The following is a 27166-nucleotide window of genomic DNA, read 5'->3' as shown; positions in this document are numbered from 1 at the left end:
GATAACTATTATCTTATTTTTAAAAAGTCCAAGATACTGCAACTTTTGGGGCTGCAGGGGAGGTAATCAAACTTATAGGCTGATTTTATTTATTCCAGGTTTTCCTGCAGAATAAAATGTTTATAACCGTGTTTAAAATCCATATTGAAATTAGGGGCTAGCATGTCCTATTTAGATTTCAGATTATACACCAGTGCTAAACACACAACCTCAAATAAGATCCTGTAGCATGTCACACAGGTGGCGCACATCCGAACCAGCACACATGACCTCAATATTGCTGCCCAAGACAAAACTGGCTCTGCTCAAAGATGGAAAAATCTTAGAGGGAACGCTGCTCCCAACTCTATGCGTGCTCCATGGACGTGCCCATTACCCTTCATTCCGGATCAAAGTAAGAAACGATGCTCCTTTATGGAACGAGACAGCTGGAACAATAGGCAGCGCTGCTCAAGAGGCAGGCCTACTGCAAGGCACGAGTAGAAGCTGAGCTATGTGACCCAAGAGGTTTCATGGGGGACAAATAACAATTGCAGTGGCTGGGGAACGGATGGGTAGAGCTAGGTGTGTCTAGTGGAGCTGCATGGGAGAGAAGTGTGAACACACCCGGGACATAAAGGGATGCCTACCATGTAATTAAACGCCCATGCCTGGCCCATGCCAACTAACTCAGGCTGGGTGCGCAACTGCAGTATAGACATTCTGACTTGACACCAGGCTCTGGGACACCAAGGTGGGAGGGTGGAGGAGGGGGAAGAAGTCCCAAGCCACAGATCCAGGCCAAACCCCATAAGCCTGAGTCAGCTGACACAGGCCAGCCACAGATATTCAATTGCAATGTAGACACAACCAAAAAGAAGGAGCAGAGATGCCCTGGTAGCATGACCCGTAAAACATATACGGAGAGAGAGACAGACAGAGACAGAGAGTGTTTTTGGTTAAAGGGATGGATGGAAGATGTATGGAACTGTGAGGAAAGCAACGGTCTCTTGTTTGACTGCTGATGTGTTCAGACACACAGGACTTTGTACCTTCCTTGAAATTAACAGGGCTGTGTCAGAGAAATGCCTCATTCCAACATTAACTTGTTCACCTAATGGAAATAACTTGATAGATCTCGAGAACTGGCTCACTGCTTGGGTCAGAAAGAGGTAACATGATTACAACCCACATTCACCTTGGCCTGACTCTCCTCTCAGTCCCTTCGGTTTCATACCCGAGTAGCTCTGCTGAGTAAAACAGAGTTAAGCAAGAGGCGAATAAGGCCTGCCCGACTTCACATTTCATTCACTCCACAGCTCCGTGGTAAGCAAGCCCACGAGGCTTTTAGATAACCAACGGCCTCTTGGATGTTAGAGAGATTTAATTCACCATTTGAAAGGTGTAGAGAGGACACAATGCATAGAAGTTCTCAGACAATTACTTCTTTGAGCAGACTGTAAGTTATACCCACAGACAGGGTTATTCAGTTACAAGTGAAGTCGGGCACAAAATTCAGCCTTAGCTCTGAAATAAACTCTACATCTTATGAGGTCTTTGTAACTATTTGGGGGTGCTGCAGTATCTCACCAGCTATACAGGATTTTCCCATAGTCCAAATAGGGCTGTTTCACCCAGAATGCATTATGTGAGACCTGTCCATCTTTCATATCAGGCCGTCGGGGCATGTCTAGCAAACTAACCCCTAACCATGAATCCCCCACCATGCTAACAAAGAGCAGGTTACATTTACACACAGGCCAGTTCACTTAAAAAAAAATTTCCACAGCAGTCTCCTCAGATGTGGCAGTATTAGAGAGACATTAGGATAGGGGTTGTGTTTACCTGACTATTCCCAGGCTCTATCCCAAAACAAACCAACAAGCCAACCAACCAACAAACCAACCCTGACCACCCAACCCCAAGCAGACTTTTGGCCCCAAGGAAAGCTGTACCAGAGATGGTGTGAAGTCTATTAGGGTACGTCTACACTAGCCCCCTAGTTCGAACTAGGGAGGCTAATGAGAGCAACCAAAATTGCTAATGAAGCATGGGATTTAAATATCCCGCACTTGATTAGCATATTCCCAGCTGGTTGCCATTTTGGAAACTCACTAGCCCGAAGTAACTGCCCGCGTCTACACGCGGAAGAGATGTGGGATTCCGAGATAAACCCTTTAGTTCAAATTAACTGTTACTTCTCGTGGAATGAGGTTTAACAGTTAATTCGAACTAAGGGTATGTCTACACTACCCCGCTAGTTCGAACTAGCGGGGTAATGTAGGCATACCGCAATTGCAAATGAAGCCCAGGATTTGAATTTCCCGGGCTTCATTTGCATAAGCGGGGCGCTGCCATTTTTAAATCCCCGCTCGTTCGAACCCCGTGCCGCGTGGCTACACGCGGTACGAACTAGGTAGTTCGAACTAGGCTTCCTAGTTCGAACTATCGTTACTCCTCGTGGAATGAGGAGTAACGGTAGTTCGAACTAGGAAGCCTAGTTCGAACTACCTAGTTCGTACCGCGTGTAGCCGCACTGCACGGGGTTCGAACGAGCGGGGATTTAAAAATGGCGGCGCCCCCCTTATGCAAATGAAGCCCAGGAAATTCAAATCCCGGGCTTCATTTGCAATTGCGGTATGCCTACATTATCCCGCTAGTTCGAACTAGCGGGGTAGTGTAGACATACCCTTAGGGATTTATCTCAGAATCCCGCTTCTCTGCTGCGTGTAGATGCGGGCAGTTACTTCAGGCAAGTCAGTTTCCAAAATGGCGACCGGCGGGAATATGCTAATCAAGCGCAAGATATTTAAATCCCATGCTTCATTAGCAATTTCGGTCGCCCTCATTAGTCTCCCTAGTTCAAACTAGGGGGCTAGTGTAGACGTACCCTTAGGGACTTTGCTATTGCTAGTGCTTTTACACAGAAGGCGCTCAGATAGCACAGTGGTGGGGGAGGGGTGCAGTACAAAATAGAGACTCCATGCAAAAACCAGTCAAAATCCTGGCGGATTGGAGATACTGCCCAGAGGAGTTAGCAATAAGTAGCAGAGTCCCCTGCTATTGTTACCAGTGCTAGCGAGAGCTAGCTGGGCATGCCTACCAAGCAGCAATCCCAGACCCAACTGCAGTACAGATACGCCCAGTAAAGTCTGTACAGCAATTACACCCCGGAGGCTGGGCTGTTATGCCTGAGGAGCAGAGCTGTCAACCACAGTCCCAATCCTGGAGCTGTAGGCACTTTGGACTATCCTAGGACCAGGGCAAGGAGCACCTTGAACATACGGACCAGTGTCCCGAAGTATGAGAAGCCACCATGGAGAGCTGAGGATGGGCACGATAAACTTGCAGTAGAGAGTGTCCGTGAGAAGATGCACTGCAGCATTCTGGACTAGCTGGAGTTTCTTAGGAGCAAAAGAATCCAATTCAAGAGCCCAATCCTGTCAGCCTTCGTTTCAGAAGGAACGCTCCCAGGAGCAAGCCTGTTGAGGTCAGTGGAAGTGCTTGCATGAGAAAGCTAAAGAAGCCCTGACTTGAATGGAGGAGTCTGAACACAGTACGTGCAGACCAATACAAAAACCATCTCTTACAAATGGATCCCGACTGACTCCACTGAAGCAGGAAAAATACCTAAAATTGTAGGAACTGCCAGTTCTGATGGAAATTTTCTTCCAAGCCCCACTCTCCTATTTCCCCCTCTGGGACGGATTTAAAAATAGTTCTGGAAAGCGAGCTCTGCTGAAGGACACTCGCTGATGGAGAAGATTGCCTTCCTTCAACGTGATGGTTTCGAAACAGAGTCTTGAATCTTCATATATTTCTGGCACAGCACTAGGACAGAGTGGGAAGGGAAGCGACCTCTTCCAGGTCTTCAGAACGGAAACGAACGCTGATGGAATGCAACCCTGATTCCACAACTGCATCTGGGCAGGCTCAGAAGTCTGCCAGGTGCCTTTGAGAGGGGACCAGCAGGGTTGCACATGGGAACACCATGCTCCAGTTCATTCAGCTTGGAATGCCAATAATCCCTGGCGTCTGTATTTTGGAGGACGCACTGTGAGTGGTAGCTGAAAGTCCTTGACGAGGAGTACCAATCCCACACAGCCTTCATGGTAGAGGCTTTCTATTTGGTTTTTTTTAAAGAAATGGTGAGCCAGATTGAAGAATTTTTGGCTCATGGGAGGGCGCGAGGGAGGGGAGGTCTGGGAGGGTATGTGAATAGGATGGGAGTGTGGTGCTTATCTGGCATCCTGCTCCTAGGGATACATGTAGCTCTGCGCCTCCCCCCCAATCCAAAGCATCACCCACCCCCACCCCACTATGAGAGTAGTGGGGGAAAAGCATTTTGGGAAGAGCTTTGCTGTGCTGCTGTTCCCCCAGCATTGGGCGGGGGGGGGGCGGGAGGGGAGGAAGGAAGGAGAGTGGCAGCACACAGAACCGCTTCCTCCTTCCCCTGCCAAGGTCCAGACAACAGGTGTTCCCAGATAAGGGATGCCTGGATTAGGGAGGTTCAGGTGTTGCTCACATTTTGATGTATACAGCTATGCAATTTCAGGGCTGGCCGCGAGGCAGATCATAAGAAAATAATTAAAAAATAACTATTACAAAATAATTAAAACATGAATGAAATCTTAAACATTAAAATGATGGCTGTGGCATCATATTTGCCTTCTTTGAAGAAAGCACCTTTTCTAGCTGAGCAACTAGCAAAAAAACCCCCAAGATAAAATAACACCCATAACAAACTCCTCTTGTGCATCTGCAGCAAAGGTGCACATTTTACATTTTGCTTCATGTGTAATGACTAAGAATGGCCGTACTGGGTCAGACCAAAGGTCCATCTAGCCCAGTAGCCTGTCTGCTGATAGTGGCCAGCACCAGGTGACCAGGTGCCTCAGAGAGGGTGGACTGAAGACAATGATTAAGCCATCTGTCTCCTGCCATCCATCCTTCTTCAGCCTCTGACAAACAGAGGCCAGGGACACCATTTCTACCCCCTGGCTAATAGCCTTTTATGGGCCTAACCTTCATGAAATTATCTAGCTTCTCTTTAAACTGTGTTATAGTCCTAGCCTTCACAGCCTCCTCTGGCAAGGAGTTCCACAGGTTTACTATGTGTTGTGTGAAGAAGAACTTCATTTTATTAGTTTTAAACCTGCTACCCATTTAATTTATAATATATGGAGATATACCATCTCATAGAACTGGAAGGGACTGTGAAAGGTCATCTAGTCCAGTCCCCTGCTCTCACAGCAGGACCAAGTACCATCCCTGACAGATTTGCCCCAGATCCCTAAATGGCCCCCTCAAGGATTAAACTCACAGCCCTGGGTTTAGCAGGCCAATGCTCAAACCACTGAGCTACCCATTCCCCCTCCCAGTAGGCCCTTATCCTGAAAATCTTTAGTCACAGGTATGGTTTTTATTTAGTCATGCGGGTGAAATCCTCTCTACATTGAAGTCAATGGGAATTCTGCCAGAGGGGCCAGGATTTCATGCACTTCCTAAGGGCTATGTATGAAAGAGTTTGCAGGATTTTGTTCTAAACCTCTGTGACCGTGGCTTTTTGTTCAGATAAGAAGCTTGCTGTAAGCTGTCAAGTACAAACAGATACAGCTTCACCTTACAAACCCCTTTTAAATTCTTACATCATTAAGAAGGTTTTAACATCCGAACTCGTATCATATTTTAGCAACCCAAATTAACTTAAAAAGTCACAAGAAAATGCCTATTTTTGTTGTTACCTCCTTAAAGTCTTGGAGACATGGTCTGGAAATGTCTGTTTGGTGTATTATTTGTGTACACATGGGCGCTGCAATCCGACACTTTCAGCATTAGTTTGAGCTACGATTTTCAGTTTTGTTTTCTTGAGCCTGTGAAACTATCATTGTGGCACCTAAAGAAAATGGCGTGCTTGGAATTCATCTTGAAAATAATAGAAATATGAGATGGAATTGACTTTTTTAGGTCACCTAGTTCATCTCCCTTATGCCTCCACTGGGATTTGTGGTGCTCCAAAAAAAAAAAAAAAAAAAAAAAGAGAATCTGAAGATTTAAGAATCAGAAGAAAAGCAGACCTCCTGACGTAACTCGGCATCTCTAGAAAGGGTGCATTTGACCTTTACAGAGTAAAGCTGCTCCGTCTGTGTTTCATGTAAAAGTGCCAAATCACTTGAACGAATCAAGGGAAAACGATCTCTCATCCAAATGGATATTGCTTCAAAAGGACTAATATCCAAAACTAGCTAGGGGAAAAAAACATAGCAAAATAATTTTCCCCGTCAACATTAGTACAGACGATACCTCATTAACAGGGAATAACTGCCAGTCAGTCGTTACAGCACTCGACAAAGCAGGGATTATAAGAGATCTAGGATAGCCTTTCACCAAACTAAGGAAGTGAATGAAGGGCTAAAGAAGATTCACCGGGTTTTCTAACAGGCAAATACAGTAAAACTCCAAGGCTACGTCTACACTGGCCCCTTCTTCGGAAGAGGCATGCTAATTTCTAACTTTGGAATAGGGAAATCCGCGGGGGATTTAAATATCCCCCGTGGGATTTAAATAAACATGTCCGCTGCTTTTTTTCCGGCTTGGGGAAAAGCCGGAAAAGATCATCCAGACTGGCGTAATCCTCCGGAATAAAGCCCTTTTCCGGAGGATCTCTTATTCCTACTTTAGGCTTAAAAAACCCTAAAATATTACAGTATATTGTGTACAGTATGCATAATAAAAAGGGTTAAGAACACTTTATATACAGTATATAATGTATACAGTATATATATAACAGGCTTATAGTACCTCCTGATAGTCCGGCATATCTGATAATCCGGCACCACCTAGGTCCCATAGGTTCTGGATTATCGGAAGTCTACTGTACGAGGCAAACCGTCACTCGCAAGGAAACCATGCAGGAAGTATGGCGCACACACACACTGGGGTACTTCTAAGGGCCAGGGGGAAGGAAGCAACTTCAGATGGTGGAAACTGGAGACAAGATAATGGAAAACACAGGCTGGGGAAGCACCAGGGGAAGTCAGATTGAAGTAGGAGCAAAGCAGGCAAAAAAGCTTGATGATTGTTATATTGATCATTAGGCTAACGGCAACTGGGCTTTCGCCAAGGGACTTTTTTCTTTTTTAATCTCAGTCTACAAATAGCATGCAGTGAAGAGGAGAAAAACAAATGATAAGAGCTTTTGGAATGCAGTGAACATGCTGGAAACCATGGTAGTCCTGGGTAATATATTGGTGGATTCAGCTCAGGCAAGATCAGCTGCTTCATATCACGACTATAGTACATACAGTTCCAAAGGGAAAGCACATGGAGAGAAAACATGTGCTATCTTTAAGCGCCGATGTGAGCAAGCACATGAATGCGGTCAACGCTCACAGACAGCGAAGAGACACTAATGCAGGCTGCATCCCTACTTCTCTCTATAGATGCTGCTCTAGCTGCAAGGGTTTTTTTTTTAAAATGGAGCCGAAAGTTTGACTCCCAAATCTGTATCAGACCCCCGCAAGCTTTCAGCACACATTGAAGTCCCACGGGACTTGAGTGTGTGCTGATGAGCTTTGCTGAGGGGGCCCACCTGCTGCTCGCTTGGTGCAGGGCGAAGCTCTGTACATTTCTCATCTGGAGAAAGGAAGGGCACTTTCCCTAGGCAGCCCCTTCTGGTTTTGCTAGATTCATATATTTATGAATCTAAATTCTCCACATTTGCTCCGAACAGTGCAGCAATGGAACAGAAAGGAACACGCAGGAGAGGGAGGAGAAAAAAAAACAAACCAAAAAACTTACGTTGGTTTCGAGGCTTCTGCCTGGTCAGTCTGCAGTTTCTCTCCGCCTTCGACTTCCATAGTGCAATAGACGATGCGGTTTGGGGCTAAGGATTTTAGACCCTGCACTTCCATTATGACGACCTACGGCGTGAAGAGAGGAAGTGTGAGGAAAACGCTGAGCAAGGCAACTGCAAATTAGCGCTTCCAGATGAAACTCTTGCATCCCAGAGATTGCCCAAACATGCGTGTTATGGGCCCGCTCTTGAAAAGCACTCAGTGCACTCAGATTCAAAACACAGATCAATACAATGCCTTGCTAAGGGCCAAGAGCCAAGCAAAGGAGCCACTCACAAACGTTAACCATACCACTATCAGCCCCACTGCTTGGACTCACCTTTGCTTTTCTCGTACTTGCAGAACGTGGCTTTGTCTCTTTCCCGTGGCTAGGCCACATAAAATCTTAACAGTCTGCTACTTTGGCTAAGCAAATGGGACTGATCTCTTAGCTTGGCCAGGAGACGCTTATGTTTTTTAAGCCTAGAGATTTTGGTTCAGTCCCTGTAGCTGACCCATCTATCAGTGTCGTTACACAGGAAGTCCAGTTCCACACAGTCTGTCTAATGGTAAGTCTGACTTATCAAAACGTTTTAGAAGGAATTTCCTTTTTCTTCTTTGACTATTGATGAATCACCACATTAGTGTGGGTCTTCATTAAGAAATCACGTGGATGTTTATTCTTCTTTTAATTGTTAATGCAGATTATAAAGGACACTCTTAAATTCCCTTCTCCACGTTCCCTGATGCATTGTCATTCGCCTGCAGGTTCTCTCATGCATACAGAGATCGCTGCAGAGTCTCTGATGAATCAATGGTTCTTGGCCCAGATTCTGCTGCGGCAATTGCTGTGTGCATAGGACTAGATTGCTCACCTATTAGAACTTCAAAGCTCTCCTTACAATTCCTTCTGAATCCGTTTCGGGAGGGGGGGAAGAGGAGAGTGGGGGGGGGGGGACGTGTTAAACAGCATTGTCATGAACAGCTCATTCACAAAAGGCTTACATTTTCCTGCAAGTAGCTCTAAGTGCTTTGCGAAATGTCATGGTTTCTTGGTAGCTGTATGCAGACTAGTTATGCTCTGTTTGATGTCTACATCAAAGACATTAGCCCTAGGTTCACACAGAGCCAGATTTCAATAAGGCTGAATTGAATCTTGGGCATATCGTGAAGCCAATATTACCTTTAATATTTTACAAACAGAGTTCAGTGATATAGTAAATCAGTGGCGGGAATATGTAGCTCATCGGGGTTCTATGTGTGGCCATAAGACTTTTTGTTTAGTGTTGCCCGCTTGCAAAGTTGCCAGATACTGATGGTTTTCGTCTTAGTTGTTTTTTTCCCTACTGGTATTACTACAGTGACACACACATAAAGCCAGGGCACATGAAGTGAGGTGCGGGCTGATTGCACAGAACACTGACTGTGAGAGCCGTATGCTCCCTCTGCATCCAGTCAAAGCGCTGCTACGGTTCTGTCAGCACACCATGCAAATTCTAGGTACGCAGTGAGCAAAACGACCCTCTTCCGGGAGACTGTCTTGGTCACAACACTCTTGTGGCCCACTCAAATGAAGGAGGAGCCCATCGCTGTTGTAAATAGCGATGTAAATAGCAGCATGAGACGCACGCTGTTAAATTAGGGGAATGGTGTAAATTGATGCAACTTACACAGCACAGGGTGTGTGTCTAGACTTCAGGGTTTTGTCGACAAAAGTGTACCTGCGTCTACACTACATAATGTCGACAGAACTTGGCAGTTTTATCGACGATGGTAAACCTCATTCTACGAGGAATAACGCCTTTTTTTGACAGAGTCCGGTCGACAGAAGGTGTTATTGCATCTACACTGTCCTTTGCATCTACACTGTCATGTCAACAAAGCGGCTTGCTTTGTCGACAGAACTGGATGTAGTCTAGATGCTCTTTGTCGACAGAAGCTTTGTTAACAGTATCTGTTGACAAAGCCTCCGTCAACAAAAGCATGTAGTCTAGACGTACCCAGGGATATTTAGCAGAAAACAAAAAGAATGTAGGAAAAGGTAAATATAAATCCTATTTATTTCATCTTACGCCTTTTTCACCTCTTGTTGGTGTATGAATTTTCTGACCTTCCAAACAGTTGGAATATAATGAACATGCACTTAACACTGTGTGATTACACGACTGCTTACAACATCTCTGTGTGTTTTCCTTAGTGGATGTGAAAAGTTAAAGGCTCCTTGGAACAAAGATATTTCCTACATTATGTACACTACGCTCTGTGCAGCACTGAGCCATGTCAGTGTCCAGAAAAAGATGAATAAGCTACCACCAAAATGTCTGCACTTTCTTTAAACCAATAATTGGCAGGGCACATTCAAAACTCCCAGTGTTCCCTGAAATTCTTAACAGTTTTCCAGCAAGGAAGCAAGGCTTTCTGAGGAGTCAAGTAGGCAGTGCTGGTTTTGTCATGGCAGCTCCCAGATATTAGAGACACAAGGTGGGTGAGGTAATATCTTTTACGGGCCCAGGTTCTGTTGGTGAGAGACAAGCTTTCAAGCTTGCACAGAGCTCTTCAGGTCTTGCTGTGGAAGGTCTAGGGATGTTAGATAGCGGGGAATATAACACTCGACTAACTGCATGAATTCTTAGCAGACAGTCAACTATTCTGTAGTCCCCAGGGATGGGGCCAGCAGCCAGTGCGCTCCCGACCCTGCTTCCAGGGAGCCCCCTGCCACTCTGTGCTGCTGCCTCTGTATCAGAGGCAGCAATGGGGGTACCAGATGGGAGCCGCTTCCTCAGGGGAGCCAGTTTAAAAACCCTGCTCTGCTTATGGGCCTGTCGCCCTTCACTAATACCTCTGATGCACAGGCAGCATGGGGTGGGCAGCAATCCCTCTCCATGCTGTGGGGGTCCGAGCTCCCCATGGACAGAGGTTGCTGGGGGGAGTGGGGGAGGCTGCTGCAAAACAGCCTCTGTCCACTGCAGCCTGAGCTGAAGGTGGACAGAGGCTGCTCCGGCACCAGCCCTTGTCCGTGAGGGTCTGAGCTCCCCGTGGGCAGAGGCTGCTCCAGCCTTTGACAGCGGGGAGCTCGGACCCCATGCAGGCAGGGGCTGCCGCCGCAAAGCTCAGACTTGCCACGGACAGAGGCTGTTCTGTATCCCATGGAGCAGCCTCTGTCCATGGCAAGCGTGGGCTCACTGCGGGAAGGGGCTGTAGCATCCTCCCCTGTCCCCACCCCCGCGCTTCCCCTTCCCCTTGCTGCCTCTGATACAGATGCAGAGGGGGGAGGGGAGAATGTGAGTAGTTGACTAGATTAACCGATAAGACTAGGCTTATCGGTTAATCATCTAGTCGACTACTCATTGACATCCCGGGTAAGGTCAAAGCCTGTTTCTCTCACCTACAGAAACCGAGCCAATAAAAGATATTACCTCAGCTACCTTGGGTCTCTGAGGGATCAAGTGACATCTCTAGTTGGCATTAATGAAAGGCAGTTACCTAAAGCACAAAGTTTTAGTATTTTAGGAGCCACTAAAATAAAGTATCTAAGAAATTACACTGACGAATCTTTCTATCCTAGAAGTTCTATTTGGATTACCCCCTCCACACACATAACCCTATTATTGCAAAAAGCAAAGTGAACAAAACTTTGCAATGGCCTGAAAACAACATTTTTAGGAAGTAAAGAGAAATGAGGCAGCCAGATTAATCCCTGGATTAATTCCACCTGATTTCCATGGAGTCACCCCGAGGATGAATTTAGCTCATGGCTTCTACACTTGGTAGAAACATTACAATGTTGTGAGGATGCTGGTTAATTACCCTGCCGTCAGATACAAAACTACCTTGATTTTCACACACTCTCCATAGGTCGTTCTAACATCAGTGGGAGAAATCGAAAAGGGCACATTCTGAACCTTGGTAAAAGCTTTTTATAATTGTTTCCTAAAAGGAAAGAAAACCTCTCTTGGGGATTAGGGAATCCTTTTACTGGCATCTTCCCCTCAAGCTGTTATTTTAATATCTACTCTCCTAGCTCAAACTGGCCAGGCATTGATTGGTGTGATTCTTAATCCCTCTAATTCAGAACATTACATGTTCGAATGGAGACAGCTGGTAGCTTTTACCTCCAAGGAGAAAGAAAGCACCACATCTGACTTTGAAAGCTGGTTTTCGTTTTCCTCTCCCATGTCAATGATGGAGGTGTTGTGGCTGCGTTTTAGCTTCTGCAACTTGAACTCGGAGCCTCCTTTGGACACCGGCATGCTTTCCAAGTTCGCCATCAGCAGATTGACAGAAGACTTCAGCTCCTCAATGAACATGTTTTCCATTTCTTTGGATACAAATTTTGGAAATTTGCGCTCCTTGGATGAAAACAAGAAAAAACTCATTAATATTCAGTGGTACTCAGTAGTCCCTTAAATGCTTTGCCCATGGAGAACTACCACCATTCCTAACAGCTGTCTTTTAAGCCCCTTGGATGGATAAATTACTTAGCGCAAGTGGGGGCTGGAATCTGTGTGGTGTAGCTTCCTGTAGGCATTTCTCAGGTCCACATTCATCATCAGTGAATACAGCTTGTCTCCTATACGCATGTTTCATCAGCGTGGAGACCCTGGTCCCCATCCTCGATGGCTCGTTGTTGCCATAGCTACGCTAAAATAAATGGAACTGTGAGTTGACACAAGCGGAGAAATGGTACCTTGGTTTTCTCCCCTCATTCAGACGACAGATTTCTCTGTTGAGGGCTGCTCAGGCTCAATTTTAAAGCCCAGCTCAGAGGCAAACAGGATCAGAGCACAGCCCTCCCTAACCTGAGCGCATCAGGATATTTTCGGGGCTGGCCCAAATCCGACACGTCCCCCAGAACCCGTACCCATGCTGCAGAGTTGGCCCATTGGCCACGTCCCGCTCCCTCTGCCCATCACTTGTCCCCGCGTGTCCCATTCTGGTGGTGGCGCCTGCCTGCACTGCTCCTGCCGGCCACCGCTGCCTTGCTGTGCCATGCCAGGCGCTGCGAGGGGCTGGCAACTTGCTCTGCAGCCCAGGCAGAGTACAGGGAGGTGACGAAAGCCGGCAGAGCAGGCTCCCCGGGCAAGAGAAGGTCATCACAGACCCTGCTGGGGTTGTTTTGCATGCATAACTCAAACCCAATTTTGTAGCCGAGTGCCATGTGCTTGCAGGGCTCTTCTCTGCATGGGCTTCTTCTCGCACATGCACTTCACCTTCGCTTGGTTTTCTACAGTGCTCCAAAAAGCCCGGTCGCTCCCGTCAGCCCTGGGGCTCACCTGCCTGCTAGGGCAGATGCGGGCCCGGCAGAGCAGAGCTCTGTACTTCGGAAGGGGTGTGCAAATTCCGTGTGCAATCTCTGCATCCCCTGGGGGACACACCCATTCCATCCCCTGCCCTGCCTCTGCTAGGAGCAGGCAGGGCCTGCTGTTAAGTCATTAACACCACGAGGAATAAACACTGTGGCAGGAAATGGCGGAAGCAGCGAATGATTCAGCTGACAGCCCCCTCAGCACCTTCCCAGCAATTTCCTGGCAACAATCCGGCCAGGCGGATGATTCAAAGGGCGATTGCTCTTTCAGGCCCAGATGTTCAGGCCTCGGCACCCGCCGTGGAGGCCTGATGGTCGGAAGAGAGCTCAGCTTCCCGCTAGGCACATACAGGGGTGACTAGATTTTCTCAAGAGTTCACAATGGGAGTGGCTGGGTTCTGGGGACCTGCGGTAAAACTTTTAATTGTAATGGGAAGAGGCACCACAACCAATGCAGGGGGTGGGGGTAAGGAAGAGCTAAGGTGGGCTAGACTGAAAATTGGGGAGGCTGTTTCCCCCACTTGCCATGAGGCCCCACCCACTGCTGTTCCTAAAGTCTGGCCCCATCTCCTCCTCTTCCATCCTCCCCCAACATCCTGGGGAGCAAGGGCCCAGGTGGGTCAGTCCAGGAAGCTATGGGAGACCTTGACCTTCCACCTGCCCTGGGCAGCACAACTCAGCAGGTGGGGACATGGGCTGGGGGCAGTTCTCAAGCACCCCGACTCCTGTCCAGGCTTACTCCTGTGCTGCTGCCAGGGGGGCATGGCTGCCTTCAGAGCTGGGCGCCTGGCCAGCAGCAGCCGCTCTTCCGTCAGAGAGGAGCCAGTGGCAACTGCTCAGGTGGGGAGCGGGTAGGAGGGCTAAGGCACATTTTGGGGGTGACTATAGCCCCCAGAAACCCGCTGGTGCCACCCTTGGGGCCAACTGCTCACTGCTGAAAAAGCCATCGCCAAGCAGCCTTTTACTCCCAATGTCTATGTTTTCTTATTTTACTCCCCACAGACCCACATCTGTCACTATCTATCCCCCTTTGAAGAAACCAGCCTCTAATCCCAGGACTGTCCTCAGCCATCGGATGCATCTGTCCAGGCCCCTAGCTCATCTCTGCTTTTGACTGTTTGAGAAGGGGCCCCAGTAACTGTGCAAGCGTGAAGGGGCTCACCCGCTCGCAGGTGCCCCTTTGTGACGGAGGGCACTTCCACAAACTCCTCCACCCCGACTGGTTCTGGGAGTGGAGGTATCTCAGATGGCTTTTCAGGTCGGGCACTTGGGACCAGGCTTCTTACCCCCTTTTTATAGCTACGGGGAGGTTGTGGGGGCAACCAGGCTCACTCACTCCTCTGAGTCCCAGCCAAAGGGACCCTGTAAGTAGCAGTTGCCCACTAACTGTCACTGCTGTCTGCTGCTACCTCACTCACTGGGCCACTTCTCCAAGAAGCTGCCCCATCCAGCCCTCTCTCTCAGGGCTGTGAGGTCAGTTTCTCACGGCACCCTGTCCAGGGTTCTGTAATTTAATGTAGTCTGTCAGGGTGGGTTTTCAGCCAGGTCTGAAGTCCAGCTCACAGTTGGAGCTGTCCAAGGTGCTGCTGTCTTCCCAGATAATCCCGGAGTCTGATTGGGTTGAGTTCCAGCAAGGAACTGCCAGGCCCTGGCCCAGCACTTTCTTTTATATCAGCGTGCTGAGCCCTGATTGGCTGCAGCAGAAGCAGCCACTCTAGTGTGCCTGGAGGACCTCTCTTTTGCTCTTCTCCCGGGCGTGGGGTGCAGCAAGGCCTCCAGTAGGGGTCTTCAGGCCTAGTCTACCCCATCACAGTGAGGTATAAGTCACCTGACTAGAGTTCAATACAAGAGAAAGCTCTAAAAACAGAACTTTGGAGACAACTTAAGAAATATCTTCTCGCTTAAGAGCTGACAGTTCATAATGACATCATAAAAAGAAGTTCATAAAATGCACCCTGGAAAAGAAAGCAACACCATGTTTCTGCCAAGAAACCGTCTCAGGGCTACAGAAGAAATACAAACAGCAACTCAGACTGGCTGAGTGTATTAGCGAGTACTCAATGGTTTACTCATTACAAACACATTTCAAAGCAGCCCTTGTGCCAATCAATTAAAATGTAGCCTTCAATTTCAAGACTCAGTCTTCAGAAAACTAGCCTTTCAAGTAAATTATTCTTGGCATAAGACAAACTATCTAATCGAGTTGTTTGATGGCCCATGCATTACATAAGGCAGAAATCACTCATAACCCCCCCCCTCCATTTTTTAAAATGTTGGGAGATATTGTTGAAAGCACTGATGCTCAAACATTAATGCTTCGTCACCACACTATTAATCTTTCCCAATGTACCAGCTTTTGCACTGCTTCCAGACATCACATATCAAATGCAGGAAGTATCAGAAACAATATCTTACTGTTTGTCACCAGTAGCTTCACCATCAAACCCCACACCCTGTAGTTCTTGAAGGGGGTGGGACACATCTGGAATACTGTGTCCAATTCTGGGGGCCCCATTACAGAAAGGATGTGGATGCACTGGACAAGGTCCAGCGGAGGGCAACAAAAATGATGAGGGGGATGGAGCACATGACTTAGGAGGAGAGGATGAGGGATTTGGGCATATTTAGTCCACAGAAGAGTGAGGGGGGATTTGATAGCAGCCTTCAGCTACCTGTAGGGGGTTCCAAAGAGGATGGAAAGAGACTGTTCTCAGTGGTGGCAGATGACAGAATGAGGAGTAATGGTCTCAAGTTGCAGTGGGAGGTCTAGGTTGGATATTAGGAACAATCATTTCCTTAGGAGGGTGGGGAAGCACTGGGATGGGTTCCTTAGGGAGATGGTAGAATCTCCATCCCTGGAGGTTTTGAAGTCCCGGCTTGACAAAGCCCTGGCTGGGATGATGGAGTTGGGGTTGTTCCTGCCTTGGGCAGGGGGCTGGACTCGATGACTCCTGAGGTCTCTTCCAGCCCTAGGATTCTATGATCTGTGAGGCTGATTGGAAATTGGGGATGGGGGTGGGGAGAGGTGAGGCAGTTCTGAGGAGGAACAAATTGGATGGATATCCATGGGTAGTGGACAGCCAGCAGGCAAGTGGGACGAGCAGGACAGATGTGGAGGGTGGAGAGTTGAGGCACTCCAGAAGTGAGGTGAGCTGGGTTTTTCTGTGTGGTAGTTTGTCAGGTTCTAGGATGTTCTATGGAGAAGTTGGGCCGTTCTGCTGACTCACCTTGACAGGAGGCCCAGGTGAGTCTCACTAGGTCCAAGTCAAAGAAAAAACAGGAGATTCTAAGGTTCGGGGGGGGGGGAAGGGGCAAGAGGACTAACACCACCCTAGATACAAACCTTTGTGCCTTGCAAGCTAAAAAGGCCTGGACAGCGTGTGAGTGCAGGGCTGGGTATGGGTGGGGCTTGTGCCCTTCTGAGATGCCTATGTAGCTGAGCCCCATGACACAGGTGGGGGTGAGGAGGCAGAGGCAGCTGGTGAGGACCCAGCAGATGCGATGCCTGGGTGGGAGTCAGCGAGCTGAGGCAGGACGGCAGGGGATGGATAGCGCTGGGATTGAGGCAGACAGGACGGAGCGGGCGGCGTGTCGAAAGGCTGGCCTGGCACAAGGGGACTGGCTAGAAGAGGGACAAGACTGGCCACCAAATCCTCAGCTACCGACTCCATTATAATTCCTCAACCAGGCCTGGGGCTCAGAAAGGCATCCTCCATACCCCAGACCTCCCAGCCAGGGAGGGGTGGAGGCAAGACGGGCAGGGCGGGGACAGCTCCATGAGGATCCCATCCCTTCCACAGAGCTCCCCTCCGCCCAAGCCCATGTACCCGGGCTGCCTGCTCCAAAGAGCATTTTGCTCCAAGCCATTAACCTTAGCCCAAGTATAAGGGCAGGAAATGCACCTAAGCACAATCGTAATTCATTGTGTTTACTGTGCCAGCACCCATGGGACAACCACGAGTGGGGTTATACAGACACACGGACAGGCTGGCCCTGCCCTAAAGAGCTCACAGCATTGACAGGCCAGGCAGACACAGGATGGGGGAGCTGGCCTATCACACAGGCACAATGAACAGTGGGAGGTCTGGACATGGCACGGTAGTTCTAGGGTTGTTTTGTGGGGGTGGGTGGGGAGGGTTTGGTGAGGAGGAGACCAAGAGGAAGAGGGGAAATAGCCAGGAGCAGAGCAGGAGGGCAGGTGTGGGATGAATCTGTGCGGAAAGATGCAGCAGGAGAGAGTTAGGGCCAACAGCCGATGGGCACAGGGAACAGAAAGCTGTCCAAACTGTCGAAGTCTTGGACATCACTGGTTTTGCAAGTGCTATTTCCACATTTGCTTCCACTGCCTGGAGTCTCGGGCTGGCTCTTACCTGCAATTTTCTCAAGCCCACCTGGCTAGGGAAAGTGAGGAGAGAGCCAGAGAGAGGCTTTGAAAAATATACCTCAAAGTGCTTCTGGCTCGGTGCGATCAGCCGGCCAGCCATAATCCTGCTGTCATTGACTCTACGGGACAGAGTCCAAGCCCCAGGTGCAGTGATCTAGACGTGCTTCACCTGGGTCCATCTTTAAGCGCAGCCGATTTCAAACATGTGTCAATGCTTTGCTGATGTGGGGCCCAACACAGGACTCCACTCAACACCAAAAGCAGCATTTGAGCGGTCCCGGCCATAAACAAGGGACACACAGCTCTGCTCAAGCGTTCCAGTGTTGGGTCTGGTTACTGAGTGAGCCTGGGCAAAGGACTGGTTCCAGGTTCCATAGCTGGTCGTTACGTGGCTTTGCAAAGACCGCACGGGGGCACTCCCACGTCTGGGTCCTAACCAGCCCACCCAGCCTTCATCACACCTCAAGTGGAAATAAGTGATGTGCTTTTTAGTGCACTGATTGTGCACCCAGACTCAATCACCAGGCACGACCCCGTTCTGCAATCTACGCACCAGTAAATCTGAGATTTTTTGATTCAAGTTAAAGACCAGCAAGAAACTGAATTATAGGCTGTGATATTCGAGCAGAGAAAATAACTTTGTGCAGAAACTGTAGGCAAGGATCCAGAAAGTCATTTGGATGCCAGAAAGTGGCACCCATGGAGCTGTGAGAACAGTAAGTACCTTAGCATGCAGATTTTGCTGTCGGATTTTGACATGCTAAATTGGGGCTAGTGGCAATTGTGGAAAAGGGATTAAGTTACAATATCATAGAATCAGAGAGCTGGAAGAGACCTCAGGAGGTCATCAAGTCCAGCCCTCTGCCCAAGGCAGGACCAATCCCAACTAAATCAACCCAGCCAGGGCTTTGTCAACAGTGTTGTCTTCAAGTCATCATTGTCAAGTCCAAGTCAAGACTCAAGTCACTACAGTTTAAGTCGAGTCTCGAGTCTTAATTTAAAAAATGTCAAGTCACTTTTTACAAGCCATCAATATCATTTTCAGACAATTTTTTCACCAAGTCTATTTAACAAAATTAGCAAGTCTCAAGTCACAAACAATGAACCCGAGTCGAGTCTCAAGTCAAGTCACCTAGGCGACTTAAGTAGGATTCGAGTTCAAGTCGTGGGACTCGAGTCAACAACTTTGTTTGTCAAGCTGAGACTTAAACTACTCTAGGGATAGAGATTCCATCACCTCCCTACGAACCCATGTACTGGATATATTATCCTGGCTGATATGCTGTTTTCAAATATAATTTCCCTCCATGCTCCAAAGTTGCATTTTAAAAGTGGAGCCCTGCAAAGTGAAGTTGCAGAATGTATTTGTTTTAGGAGGAGACATGGCCTCGTCTCATAGGGTGTGTCTAGACTACAGGGTTTTTTCAAAAAAAGTGGCCTTTTTTTTGAAAAAAACTTCCCCTGCATCTAGACTGCTGCTCCATTCTTTCAAAAGCAAATCAAAAGAACATGGGAGTTTTTTCGACTGCAGAAAACCTCGTTTTACGAGGAAGAACGCCTTTTTTTGAAAGCGCTCTTTCGAAAAAAGGCACTATGTAATGCAAACTACGCTTTTTCGAAAGAGAGCATCCAGACTGCCTGGCTGCTCTCTTTCAAAAAAGCGGCTCACTTTTTCGAAAGTATTGGTTGTAGAGTAGACGCTCTGTTTTGAAAGAGGCTTGCAGTCTAGACGTAGCCATAGACCTGGTAGCAGCTCATTTGTGTTTCAACGTTCTTGAGGGAAATTAAAATGGAATATTTATGTTTGCAAGTATAATTCAGTTAGTTGCAGCCTCTGCTGACAGCCAGTGAGTTACGAATGTCAATGCTTTAATTCAAAAATGTAGTAAACAGAAAGGTAAATAAATAGGCAGACCCTCTTGAATCAAGCCCACATGACTGGCTAATACTTGCAAATCCTTAGATGGTGACAATGCTTTATGAAGAGTTTCTTTTAAAGAAACAAGAGCAGGTTCAATATTTTCCTTAAAGTAACAGGCGCTCTGTTTTAACGTAGGGGAAGGAGAGTCAGTTTTGATTATTGAGTCTGCCATTAACTTGCCACAAAGCTTGCAGACAGCTCATCTTCTCCATCTCTAAATTAAATGCCATCCCAAGGATACAGTGAGGACAATTAACTGGTTAAGGTGTGTACCGTGCTCTGAAAAATGCAAAGCAATCCTCAATGATGAGATGTACCCACAAGTGCTGCTAAATAATTAACAATAGACTATAAATACATGCTTTGCTCCCAATGATTACACAGGAGCAGCTTCAAGACTGCATTCCCTTGCAGAAGGCTTCAAAATTCTGGCACAATAACCACATTTATACTTCAGGGAATTACAGTTTGCCATGGAGGGACTCTTAGTATGAGCAAACCATAGGGGTCAGAATCGGTCATTCATTTTGTGATTGGAGTGTCCACCGAATTGGTCTTGTAAAGCCAGCTCAGGATTATTTTAATCACGTGGGCCTGTCAGGAAAGACCAGAGCCTTATCTGCTCACTAATATGGGAGGGCTTTTACCAGTTATGGAAAGAGACTGACCTCTCTGTGTTTGCAAAGAGGAGAGTGCCTGGGTGTTTCTCCTCAGGAACGAGGAATTCCTGAGTGCCACTGATAGGCTGTAGGTATGCTGATAATCTGCACTGGGGCTTTATTTTTATTCCATCTGTTCGGCGGTAAAGGGCAGAAGCAGTTTTTTCACAACACTGGTTGCTGATGCAAGGGCAGGGCGGGAGACTTCTTTTTGGCAGTGGGGTAGTCAGCCTTGCCAGACCCCCGGGAGGAAGGGGTGCGGCAGGGGCTTTTTATCGAGCTTGTTATTTTTCTCTCGTCTTCAAATGGGGGATCTTGCACAGACCATGGGCTGCAACGCTGGGGTTAGAACACAGAGGCATCGAGCATGGCGCTGGCCAGAAAACAAGTTATGCTGCTCACATGTGGGGTTTGACGAAGGACTTGGGAGACTGAGCCAGGCCAGGGTGAAATCCTGCGCTCAATGAAGCTCACGGCAAAGCTCCCAAAGTGATTATCCCCTGTAGGTCACCTGAAACCCTGTTACCCATCAGGGAAAGGACTTGCTGCAGCCGGCGGCGGGGTGGGGACCGTCTGCCCCGGCAGCGTGGTGTGGTTCCAGGTGCTTTGTTGCTGAGTTAGTTTGAGGGACAGCTCACAGGCCTACTGCAGTGGATAGATATCAAAGGGAATTCCACTGTAAAGTAGGGTTGCCAGGTGTCCGGTATTGAACCAGACAGTCCGGTATTTTTGCCTGCTGTCTGGTAAAAAAAATTCAGAAAAATACCGGACACCTAAAATGTCTGGTACTTTCTGATTTTTTCCCAGCCAGGAGGCAAAAATCCTGAGCTGTCCAGCTCAATACGGAGACAGCCTGGCAAACTTAGTGCTTACCGGGGAGCTGTCCAGCCTGGCACAGGCAGGTAAGATGGTGGGCAGCTGACGGCAGCCGGTTAGGGCCAAAAAGCCTCACCATGCGGTTTTTAAAGGGGCCACGGTAGGGTCTTTTTTTTTTTTTTTTTGCTTAACAAATATTGGTGTCCCTTTTTTTTTTTTTAAGCAACCCTACTGTAAAGTGCGAGGAGGATGTTTGTGGCAGGCGGGGTCTGGACCAGGAGACTGCCAGCCCATCCATGCACAGCACTGATATGTGGTTCTGAATGCAATACAAGTCTGGAGTCACTGAGGGAAGGTAAGCTACTGGCAGGGAAAGAAACACAGGAACTAATCCCAGCTCCTAACAAAACAGCTGCTTCTAGGAAAAAAAGCCAACTACCCCACAGCGCCATTTCCAACAGCGTCTCCCCAGAATCGAACCCTCACCAGGCATGTTGGGCCTGACCCCAAGAAACAGATCTCACTTTACTGGGAGCTGTGGGTGTTCCCTCTAATCTATTCCATCCATGTGCGGAATACATTTTTATGAGCGTGGAGGCATGTGCAAATGTGTACCACCTGTACAAACAAAACCTAGGCACTATGCTAAGCAGCTGGACAGTATTTGGGTCTTCCCGAGCGGTCGCCCACATGCTCAGCTCACAGGGAACACTGCTCAGCATTCCTCAGGCCTGGGCACAGAGAAGAGAGAAGACTCTAACGCTGGTTCCATGGCGCCACGCCAGTTACTACTTAAAGTTTTCTTACCTTAGCAATTTGATCTGCCATTTGAAGGCGTCCATCTAATTCTCGTCTGATTTGCGCAGCTTGCTCATCTGGATTGTCCAGCTGGGTGGCAAAATAGAAAAAAAGGTAAACTGAAGTTTTTCGAGGATGAAAAATGGCAACCACAGCACCACCCCAGAGAGCTTCATCAGTTTCTCAGTGCACAACTTTGTGGCATTATGATTTAATATTTGCATTGTGCGAGCTCCGAAAGGCGCCCATCAGTGTCTGGTCCATTGTGCAAGGCGCTGTACATACACATCCCGATTCATTTCCCCCAAAATTCTTAAACCACCATACTCCATTGGATGCATTTTATCAGACAGCATTAGATGCCCGTGCGGCTACTGCTGTGGCTGGAAACGCCATCATGGACACACAGATGAATGCCCCAGGGCATTCTACATTCACCGATATGGGAACACCAGTATCACTGCCTCTCCCAACAGCACTGCTGCAAAGCGCTGCAAAGAGGAGTAAACGGGGGATGCAGAGAAACTCTCACACAAGCCCATGAGTAAGGCTACAAGTCAGCCACAGATTCCATAATTTTATGTGACCTCCCTTTTCACATGTCTCCGTTAGTTGTGCTATGTAACCACCAGCGCTTTAGGCCTTATTCAGGTCCCCAAAGAACCCAAAGGCACAATTCTAGGCTGTATAGATTCCTGACAGTAACAGCAGCACGCCATGTCAGTGTCAATAAAGACGAAAGGAAGATGCTTTGCCCAGAAGACAATCACTCAAACATATTTTTCTGCCTCTTATTTGTCAGGCTTTCGCTACCACTCACCCCACTCCCCACACACACTTTCTAAGACATAGTCATATTATCCCGGTAGCATCTCCTCTGATTTTTCCTTTTCCGCTCCAGGATCTGGACTGCAGGGTCAGGACTGTCATTGGAATTGCTATTGCAAGTGCTCCAGATTTTGTCTGTCTAAACAGAGCGGCTGTGACCAGGTTTCCAGTTTGTTCAGCAGAGGACGTGACAGGCTGCTCTTGAAGTTTCAAATGCATTTTATTTTTGCTTTAAGTGCCTTGCGGTGTCCCTGGTGTCAGATCAATTTGGTCTGTGGGAGATTTTAATTAAGCAGTTGTGACTGATGGGGAGGGCATTTAATGGCAGCTAATGACTAATGGCTGGAGGTGAAGCCAAGGGCCTAGAATCTGGCTGGTTAGCAGACGCCTAAAAGCACTCAAAGGGTACAAGTGTCACTCCCCTTTCTTTGTTTTTTCTTAAATTCTTATAAGTCCCCTCACACATTTCCAGTGACACAGCATTCTGTTTTCAGGACTGCTCCTTCCCTTGCAGGTAAGAAACAGGTGTTCAGTCCTGAACCCTTTAAATGAAGCAAATTTCCCACTGACTTGGTCCCAAGGTTTTTTTTGAGGCTATTCTAAACGAGGGGCACACTGGTTACTAGCTTCACTTTAGTGGGGAAAAAATTGCATACATAACAGATTCTAAATGTACCTTAATAAATTGAGAGAGAGAGAGAAACAGGAGAGAGGATACACTGCTGTATTCCTGTTTGACGGTTTATACCCATACATTTGTATTTCATGTACAATAATTCTTAGAGAATTGTACATTTCAGTGTAATGCCTGTGACGTAGTGGGGGTACTTGCTGGGCTGTGGTGACCTCTGCTGTCTGGAGCAAGACCCAGCAGGGGAAACCTTATTATGCAAAGGTGACTCCATACCGGTTGAACCAGCCAACCCCCCATGGGGAGAAACAAAGGGAGGTGGAATGCTGCCCTGGCTGGTGGCAGGGCTTGGAGAGGGGAAGTTAGTTCATGGCTGGAAAGCAGGGAAGAAGGAACTGGGGAGGGGGCTGGAATCCCCCCATCTCAAGGGGGCACTGAGGCCTCTTAGCCCCAGTTCCTGTAACCAGATTACATCTGTGCTATGCTGTATCCTGGAGGAGCAATAAACCACCCTCAATTCTACTGGCTGGTGGAGTCTGTTTGTGCCATTTCGGGGTGCAGGAGACGGGGGACCCCAACGTGCCGTCACAATGCCCATATGTACATAACCACTTGGCTAGTCCTTCAGCTGTTGTGCATTCGCTGGTGTTAATGCTGATTTACACCCCCCCGGGGAGGCGGTCCTGTAAGTTAAAAGTTCTTGAAGCCACTAACTTGAGTAGCAATTTGGATTAAATCAAGACTGGGTAAGGACTCCACTATCGAGACCTATAGGAAGTGGCTTCCTCATGGGAAGAGATCAGACCCGTCAAAGAATGGCTGTGCTTTTCTGTTTGTAATGCACGATACACAGGTGTGCACAATATTCACCTTGAATTCACCTTGGCCACAGCAGCCCTGGAGAACCATTGGCTTGCATTGCAGAGCTGTTGTGATTCTTCCTTCCCCCCTCTTTTTCCGTAAGACCGTGGCCCTCATTACCGCCAACCCACACCATCCATTACCTCAGGGCTGGGTAATCATTTTTCAGGTAGCCACTTCACGAATTTTGGTAAATCATCACGGGCCGCATATTTCTACAATATTAATTATATTACCTCACCATCTATTGTAAAAAGACCCCATTGTGTTCTTTACACAACAAAGTAATTACACTTAATAACAACTAACTGAATACAAGATTATCCAACGATTATCTCAGAAGGCAATTTATATGACCATTATGTGAACAGTTGTAAAATCTGTAACAACACTAATGCTAAACATACATCCAGACACCTACATACTCTCACATCCAGAGTCATACACAGAGATTCACGCACTCTCTTGGGGACACACACACCGACACACACACACACCATACAGAGACACACACACACACACACAAGTATTCACACAAAGACTTGAATACCCTCTCACATGGACGGACACAAACACAAGTCACACACTGACACTCACGCCCAAAGTCTACATATTTACACCCTCTCTCCATTACGGGGACAGACACACACACACTGACACATCACACGCACTCACAAACACACACTCAGATACACAAATAAACATCCCAGAATGGTTGGCTGTCACCCTCTGCAATCGCTGAAAAGCCGCCAGGGTTCTGCTCCTCAGATTTACCCAAACCTTGGTCATCTGCCAAAGCCGCCCTGGCATAACAGCACTGGGACAGTAATTCCCCCATCGCTATGGGAACAAGAGCCGGGGAGCTTGGCATGAGACATCACTGCCATCAGTGGACAAAAACAACAGGGCATTTACCTCAAGGAGTCACCTTCTACAGGGCAGCTGACAGAGCTGCTGGGGCTCTTGACAAGGGGCCTGTTTTGGGGCCCCAGAAGGGCCCCTGGCTTGCCTGTCTCTGGTCCCCGAGGCTGGTATTCCAGCCCCTCCAGCCATCTACCCACAGGGCTGGAGCACACAAATTCTACTAGCCTGGCCCCACTAGGCTCTGGTGTGTGAGGGGAACATGGGGAGCCTCTTTCTTCTCAGTTGGGGGCGTCTCACTTTGCTTCTCACTTGTGTGTGGCCCCCGACTGATTTTTCTCTGGGTCAGCGGTCCCCAACCCCAGCAGTTCCCCGCCCCTGCCATGGAAAGTCTCACTTCTTATTGTCCTAATACATGACTGCTTTAAAATACTGGACCATTTTTGACATCATTCAATAATATTTGACCAATGTTTGACCGATTCTTTTTGGACCCGTCACATGCCCAACTTTAAGCTCTATCCAGAGGAGGCTGTGAAGGCTGGGACTATAACAGAGTTTAAAGAGAAGCTAGATAATTTCATGGAGGTTAGGTCCATAAAAGGCTATTAGCCAGGGGATGGAAATGGTGTCCCTGGCCTCTGATTGTCAGAGGCTGGAGAAGGATGGCAGGAGACAAATCACTTGATCATTGTCTTCGGTCCACCCTCTCTGGGGCACCTGGTGTTGGCCACTGTCGGCAGACAGGCTACTGGGCTAGATGGACCTTTGGTCTGATCCAGTACGGCCGTTCTTATGTTCTTATGTTGACTTTGCAGGCACTTTCCCTACTATAAACGCCTTCAGGAGTGGTCAGGACGCAGCAGAAATCTGATAACAGTAAGTGGGTGTGCTAGTAGCAACACTTCTTTCATGAGATTCAGCGGGCTGGGGAATCAAAAACTGAAATCTAGGACCACAATATTAGTTCTGCGATAGCCAATGGAACTCCTTGTCTCTGGTAAGAAATAACTTAAACCCTCCAACTTTTACTGAAGTCAACCACATTGGACTCTGTTTTTTTCCCCCCTCCTCGCAGTTGGCTTGTCTTGCTATTTGGCTCTTCCAATGCTGATGCTCAGAGTGGCCTGTTCTGCCTGTTGGCAAGCAACATCACCATCAGCCATTATACCCTAGTGCTCTCCGTGACAGCCACCCATAAAGCAATTTTATAACCTGGCTGAGAGCCGCTGTAACTATCTCTCTCTGTGGCGCAATGTGTCTCTGGAGAAGGATAAAACAGAGCAATCACTTGCCTGGTGCAGTGCAGTCTGGAAAGTTTCAGCTCCAGCCACCATGATTTCTTTCATTCCCAATAGGACTAGATACTGGCGCTTAGGTGATTGTTCGAATGTACTGCAATAGGCCGTCCAAACACCGTACGGGCAGGGTGCCACAATTTCCTTCCTCTCGTCTCTTGGCATAACGTTTCTCCCTCCCCCCCGATATATATGCACGTGCGTGTAGGTTGGTGTGTTTCAATAGCTACGTTTCCCAGAGAGTTCCGAGTCACCGTAACGGGTGTGGAGGGAGAATACGTTTCTGATTCAATGTAAAGGCCTGGGACTGCAATTTCCAAAGCTCACTGAGGTCACCGAGCGTATTTCTGTTCCTGGCAATGACCTTTGGCTCAGGCGCGTGAATACTCCAGTCACCGTGGCATCGCCACAAGCATTTCATCATTTCATCTTTTGGCATCAGGATCAAACCGCCTTGCTCCGGATTCTTATAGGGGAGCACGATTGTGGGCCAGTGCCTGAAGCCAATAGGAGCGGTGGGCACAGGACTAGGCCCCCTGTGACAAATCGTCACATCCTCCCCTGTGCCTCTTTCCCTATGAGCACAGGCACTAGGCAGACTTGCTGCCACTGGACTGAATGGATTCCTTCCCCGCCGGGCCACTAAACGAGGGAAATGTTCCATGCCGAGGCCCCATTTCCTGCAGACCTCTGAAAGGGACGCTGCTATTCTGGGTTTGATTGGCGCGCCAGCAATTGAAGTTAATCCCATTACCCCAAATAACCTGCATTCTAAATTTAGACATCAAGGATGCCACCATCTAGGGGAGCTGTCCTTCTGCCATGCTAATAAGCCAGCGCAAAGCCGCAGAGCGGCAGTTTCTAGACTATCAGCGTTTTGCAGGCCTCTTCCAGGAAGGCAGCAGCGGGAGACAACGGAGTGACCCTCTCTTGTGAAAGGAAGGATGTGCCTGGGAGGGACGATTTGTGTTCGGAGGGTCCATCCACCGC

The 27166-nt window shown here is 48.1% G+C and overlaps 1 protein-coding gene across 8 annotated transcripts in view; it reads right to left on the bottom strand.

The window, feature by feature from the left end:
* The window catches only part of CADPS (calcium dependent secretion activator), a 418422-nt gene that overhangs the window by 212247 nt on the left and 179009 nt on the right, over positions 1-27166 (bottom strand). For all 8 annotated transcript variants that reach the window (XM_075938477.2, XM_075938474.2, XM_075938479.2 and 5 more), the window contains exons 4-6: positions 21707-21787; positions 11927-12163; positions 7780-7901 (exon numbers count right to left, since the gene is read on the bottom strand). In XM_075938477.2, coding sequence (XP_075794592.1) covers positions 7780-7901; positions 11927-12163; positions 21707-21787 — 440 coding nt within the window. The remainder of the gene's footprint in view (positions 1-7779; positions 7902-11926; positions 12164-21706; positions 21788-27166) is intronic.

Source organism: Pelodiscus sinensis, chromosome 11 (assembly GCF_052426305.1).
Source record: "Pelodiscus sinensis isolate ZL-2025 chromosome 11, ASM5242630v1, whole genome shotgun sequence".
In the NCBI taxonomy this organism is placed as follows: Eukaryota; Metazoa; Chordata; order Testudines; family Trionychidae; genus Pelodiscus; species Pelodiscus sinensis.
This window is presented reverse-complemented; position numbering and strand designations above follow the sequence as displayed.